The sequence below is a fragment of the Acomys russatus genome, chromosome 27 (assembly GCF_903995435.1).
Source record: "Acomys russatus chromosome 27, mAcoRus1.1, whole genome shotgun sequence".
NCBI classification, from domain to species: Eukaryota; Metazoa; Chordata; class Mammalia; order Rodentia; family Muridae; genus Acomys; species Acomys russatus.
This window is the reverse complement of record NC_067163.1, coordinates 51,093,535-51,100,170: the sequence shown is the minus strand read 5'-3', so window position 1 is coordinate 51,100,170 and position 6,636 is coordinate 51,093,535. Positions and strand designations below refer to the sequence as shown.

General features: G+C 42.6%; 1 protein-coding gene across 1 annotated transcript; it reads left to right on the top strand.

The window, feature by feature from the left end:
• The first annotated feature begins 2,804 nt into the window (after nt 1–2,804).
• Nucleotides 2,805–3,929, top strand: LOC127210118 (tripartite motif-containing protein 60-like). Its single transcript, XM_051169805.1, is given in 1 exon segment — nt 2,805–3,929. A coding segment is annotated over 1 exon segment (1,125 nt).
• Nucleotides 3,930–6,636: the final 2,707 nt, after the last annotated feature.

Sequence of the window (6,636 nt, the reverse complement as noted above, 5' to 3'; positions counted from 1 at the left end):
GTATGATCCTTTCTAGTTCCATCTATTTACATGCAAATTACATGATGTCTTTTATTTTAATAGCTGAGTAATATTGCATTATGTAACTACATGACAATTTCTTTACCCATTCTTCGGTTGACAGACATCTTGGTTGCTTCCAGTTTCAGGCTATTACAAAAGCTGCTCTGAACATAGTTGAGCAAATGGCCTTGTTGTATTATGGAACATCTTTTGGGTATATGGCCAGGAATGGCATAGCTGGGTCCTGAAGTAGATCTATTCCCAATATGCTTAGAACCCTCCAGATTGATTTTTCACAGCAGTTTTTGACATTTGCACTCCCACCAGCAAAGGAGGAATGCTCCTCTTTTCCCACAGCCTCACCAGCAGGTGCTGACACCAGAGTTTTTTTTATCTTAGCCATTCTGCAGTTATAAGATGGAATATCAAAGTCAATTTGACTTGCATTTCCCACATGACTAAACATGTTGAGCATTTCTCTAAGTACTTCTCAGCCATTAGAGATTCTTCTATTGAGAATTCTCTGTTTAGCCCTGTACCAAATTTTTAATTGGGTTATTTGGTTTGTTGGTGTTATAAGGAAGTGGGATTTGTCACTTCCCTGATCTCCAGGGTTGATAAGGCTGATCTGGCTGGCTAGGGAGGTGTCCCCTTTTCCCTAACCACTCGATGTGAGTCCCCCCTAAAGCTGTACATTTGGTCTAAAAGGACGACCTTCCCTGAATACAGGATGACTGGTCTTTAGTCAAAGGTATATGAATAGTTTCACTCCCCTGCTAGAACCTCCAAAGTATCTCTTTTTGTTTTTCAAGACAGAGATTCTCTGGGTAACATCTGTGATTGTCCTGGAATTTGCTCTGTAGACCAGGCTGGCCTTGAACTCACAGGCAACAGCCTGCCTCTGCCTCCCAAGTATTGGTCTTAAAGGCACCTCCACTGCTGCTGCCACCATGGCCACAGCTGCCACTACCATGACCTGATTCAGTATTAGTTTTCAGGTTGTACAGTAATGTGAGTACACAAAAGAGTAATGAGCCAAGTATATCAGTATCATCGATGCCAGCAAGTATATTAAGCTATCTATATATCTATGTGTCTATGTATCTATCTATATACCTATGTATCTATCATCTATCTATCTATCTATCATCTATCCATGTGTGTATATGTCTGTCTATGTATCCATTTTTAAAGAAGGTGTCATATACATGAAGCTGGCCTCAAATTCCCTACGTAGTCTAGAATGACCATAAGATTTGAAGTGTTGTTGACTGGTGGGATATTGTGTTGGAGGTTTTTTGCTTGGAGACAGGTGCTCTCAGTTTAGCCCATGTTAGCTACTACCTGGCCAGACCATTGTCTCAGCCTTCTTACTGCTGGGATTACGGGTGTTGAACCAGTGCAAGCTACACTGGGAACCAAATCAAGAGCTTGGGGCATGCTAATAAAGTACTAAGTGAGTTTCAATCCTAGCCTTCAATTTAAATAATAATAATAATAATAATTATTATTATTATTATTATTATTATTATTATTATTATTATTATTATTTATTTCACATTACATCCTGTTTGTAATCCCCTCCCTCTTATCTTCCTGTTCCCACCCTCCCTCCCTTTTCCATTCTATTCCTTTCCCCCTAGACTTCTGAGAGAAAGGGGTCCTCCTCCCCCACCATATGACCACAGCCTATCAGGTCTCCTCTGAAAAGCTGCATCCCCTTCTTCTGTGCTCCCACAGGGCCTCTCTCCTCAGGGGCAGTGAAAAAATCAAGGGCACCAGAGTTCTTGTGAGAGGCAGTCCCCCTGTGGAGAATGAACTGTCCATTGGCTACATGTGAACAGGGGGTCTAGGTCTTCTGTTTCCAATGTCCTTGGTTGGTGCATCTGTTTATTCAGGTCTCTATGGGTCAGATCTGTCAGCCTTGTCATATTGATTTTTTATTAAATATAGATTTTATTTTTTATGTGAAGAAAAAAAAGATGTATTGAAGAATAAAGTAAAGCCACCAAGAACATGGCTGTAGTTTTCTTTAAAATAGTCACTTAGTTTTTTAAAATTTATATTGCATATTTACACACTGGTAAAATGAGCTGTATAGGTGTTTGAGCAACTATGCATTTGGAGGTCAGAGAACAACTTTATGGAGTTGGCTCCCACCTCCTATTTTTACTTTATTTTTAAGTAGTTGTTTGGGGTTTGTATGTGTGTTTGTGTACTTATTATGCACATATCATAGCCCACCTGTGTCAGCCAGAGAACCAATTACAGAATTGTTCCTTCATTCCATCATGTGGTTCTGTGGATAGAACTCAGGTTACCATGGTTGGCCTCACGCATGTTGATTCATTGAGTCATCTTGTTGGCTTTCTGCCCATCTATGCATGCTTTGGGGGCTTTAAAACCACCTGTAAATCTAGCTCCAAGAGGGATCTGATGCCTCTAGCCCCGTAGGCAACTGCAGTAATATTCACTTTCCCACATGCAGACACACATGTAATAAATAATGATAAAAAGAAATCTAAAAGGAATTTTTTCTCATCCACAGGAATACTAGATTCATTACACATGTGTCTGCTTTCTAAACCCAAGCTCATGACCTAGTTTGTGAAACAGTTGCAAACTTTGAATCTCTTATCTTCTGAGCTAAGTTAAGGCACTTCGGTTAGCTTTATCAGTGGCCACCATCAGCGTAACAGGCCAGGGAAACCTACGAAGACTTGGAAGGACACAACAGCTCAAATCTCCTGGGAGGCAGACCCTGCCACAGGACCGTCTCCACCCATTTTTCTCTTAGAACAATGGACTTCCGAGTCCTGGAGACCTTGCAGGTTATATGTGCCTGTCCCATTTGTTTGGATTTCTTCCTAGACCCAGTGACCACTACTTGTGGGCACAACTTCTGTCACGCCTGCCTCAGTTTGTGGTGGAATGATGTAAATGACATTTTCCTCTGTCCTGTGTGCAAGACATGCTTTCCACAGAGAAGCTTCAGCAGGAACTCCCAGTTCCGTGACCTGAGTGAAACCATCAGGCTCCTGCAGGAGACACAGAGCAAGAGGAAGCAGCAGGAAGAACAAGCCCCATGTCAGAAGCACAATCAGCCTCTGGTCTTATTCTGTGTGAAGGATCTAGAAGTCTTATGTGCCCAGTGTAGCTTCTCTGTGGAACACCAGGACCATTACACCTGCCCCATTGAGAAGGCTGCCGTGTATCACAGGAGAATACTAAACATGGTCACTGAGCTTCTGATGATCCAAGTGAAAGAAAGTGAGGATGTGGTAGCTCGGCAGGACAGAATCCTTCTTATATGGAGGAGGACGTTTGAATATAAAAAACAACAGATAAGTTATGAATTTAGGCAAATCAAGCTGTTTCTGCAGAATGAGCTGGAGGCACTTCTAAACGAGATCCACATTGAGGAGCTGGTGGGTTTATCAAAACTCAATGAATATGTTCAAGCCCTGTCAGACCGTATTTCCACATTAAATGATCTGTTGAGGGAAGCAGAGGCCAACCACGTAGAGTCAGATCTCACACTTTTGACAACAGTTCCCAGAGCCTACCACAGGTTGGAAAACCTTACATGTCCCAAACCCTTGTCATCTGGGGCAAAGCAACATGGCCTCAGCCTCCCAGCACAGTATTCTGGCTTGGATAAGATCATCAAGCAATTTAAAATAAATGTGACTTTTGATCTTGACACAGCACACCCTCAGCTTGTTATTTCTGAGGATAGAAAATCTGTGGTTTATAAAGAAAGAGGACAAAGTGTTCAAGCTAGTGCTGAGAGATTTGACTTCTTGCCTGATGTCCTGGGGTGTAATGGATTTCATTCAGGTTGACGGTTCTGGGTGGAGACAGGAGGATCCAAACTTGAAGACTCTCCTCAGACACATAGCCGGTTCCAGGCCATCCTAGAATAAGAGAGACCCTAGCTCCAAAAAATAAACAAAAACAAAATGTCACTTCTAATTGTTAGGGTAAATATTTTTTAATAAAAACATCCTTTATTTGTTAATAATATACCCCCAAATAATCATATGTCAAGGCAATGATGATGCACCACTCACTGGCATGGCCTGGCTGGACGATGCACGACTCGCTGGCATGGCCTGGCTGGATGATTCACCACTCACTGGCATGGCCTGGCTGGTTGGTGCTCCTCTCATTTGCCTGGCCTGGATGCATGATTCACACCTCTGTGGAAAGGCCTGGTTGTGTGATGCTCCTCCCATTGTAATTACCACAGTGAATGCTACCAGAGACAAATTACACTCATTGCATCTTCTCCATGACAGCACTTCCTCTTGATGACAATTAAACCACATCTCCACCATCAGGACATCAAGCTGGACTCTTGAAGCCAGTGCCTGGATTTCCTGCTGGTCTGGAAACATGTTGTTGAGGAAGGCACGTTGCAATGCCCTGATTTGTTCACCACTGACTCTGATAGAGAACTCCAGAGTATATCGTGGCTGGTAGCAGCCAAGAGGTGGAATCAGCCTAGATGTCAGGGGATGAAGAAACTGAGGTCTAACACACTGGGAAGCTATATTCAGTGACAAGGCAGAGGAAACTGTGTCTGTTAGGGTAAATATTTTGATCCTCCAGTTTGAGACTGAAATGTGGCAGCAAGTGCTGGTAATTGCAATTACATTGAAACTGTGGTCATGTCCTCAGACTTAGGTCTTCCATGATAAACTAGCTGGACTCAAATATATTCTTCATGTTTCTGTACATATGTATGACTTTGATGGGCAAAAAAAGCTTATTTTTTAAAAAAAAACCCTTATGTGCCAGACGTGGTGGATGTCTGAGTCAGAGGCTAGCCTGGTCACAGTAGAAACCAGATAGTGAGCCCTTTTCTCAAAAACGAAATAAAAATTCCTTTTAAAAAAGTGACAGAGTTGTCAGATTCTTGTTTTCATGTCACATTTACCTCACAGGTGAACTTGAGAAATGTATTGAGGGAAGCAGATGGGTGTGCACACCTAATCCCAGCACGCAGGAGACAGAAGCAGGAGGATTGCTGGAACTTCCAGCCTAGCCAAGGCTACATAGAAGATTTTACCTGAAAAGAAGGAGTTTATGTGGGCATCTCTCACTTCATGAGTTTGTCCCCACACTTGACACATCTTAGGCCATCTGGCTTCTCAAGAAGGTCATGCTCAGATTTCCTGTGTGTGTGTCACTTATGAGTGCTTTACAGCCCTCAGCATTTCTATTTGTATGTGTGCATGTTCACATATGTGCATCCATGCGAGAGTATGCCGTGTGTGTGTTTGTGAGGAGCTCAGAAGATATGTGTGTCAGATCCTCTGGAGCCGTAATAACTACAGGTAATTGTGAGCCACCCGACATGGATGCTGGAAACTGAACTCAAACACTTTTGGAAGAGGAGCAAGCACACTTTACCACAAAGCCATCTTTTTGGTCCCCTAAAATATTTTTATTGAACCCCAACTCTTTTTCTAAAAAAATTAAAAAAATACCCACAGGCCAAATCTTACAGGGCTACGAGGTTGTAAGTTTGCCCAGTTATCTGAATAACATAGAAAAGTATAACTTCTGTTTCTTCTTTATGTATTGTAAGCACTTGGTCCTTAACAGTTTGGGTTGGTTTGTGTGTGCATGTGCACGCGTGCATGTGTGCGTGCGTGCATGCGTGCACGCGCGCGCGTGTGTGTGTGTGTGTGTGTGTGTGTGTGTATGTATGTGTGTGTGTTACATTCATTGTACCCTGTCTTGCACCAACATCCCATCACCTCATGTTTCCTGCCTACACACACACACACACACACACACACACACACACACACACACACCCTCGGCTTCCTTTATATCATTTCAGTCCTCCTTATTCTCTCTCTAAAACCTTCTTGCCCTTCATGACCGGCTGCTTGCCAGCCATGAATCTGACCTCCACCCTAGCTTCAGTAGTGTGGCTTTTCCTTTCTCTCCTTTATTTTCCTCCTCTAGGCAGCTGCCCTTGTTTTATTATCTCACCTCTCCTGGAGATCTTCTTTTTAAGCTCTTACAAAATGTTTTCATGATCAAAAACATAAATGCAGACAACTGAACAGATGAGTCATCAAGCATGGATTTTTTTTCCACCTCAATCCCCTTCACACACAACTTGTTTTTTAATTGATTGTTTGATGCAGTCTCCTGTAGACAAAGCTGGCCTCAAAAGCAAGTGTATGTTGTGTAGGGCACACTCATTCCATGTTGTACATGTGGAGAACACAGAAGATAACCTTTGGCCTTCAAAGGTACCCATACCACCCATGTACATTCTCACAGATATACATACACATAAAGTAAAATGTAATTTTATTAAATCACAAGATATTTTGTATGCATGCAATACAGTGAAAGTGTTTTTTAGGCATGACTTGGTCTTTGCTGTGTTCAAATCAAAGCAGCTAGGATTACCCTGAGCTTTCTCTTGTGGAGAACGAGGGGGCCGTGGCAGACACAGGAGGTCACATTAAAGTCTCAGTGGCAGCTCTGTAAGCCCACAAGGTCCAGCTGCTCTCCCAGTGTCTGTCAGTGGTTAGTCTCATTGCTGGAATGACAATTTATTTTCTTTGTTGGTGTAGCTGCCCATGGGTTACCTGTGCTTTGTTT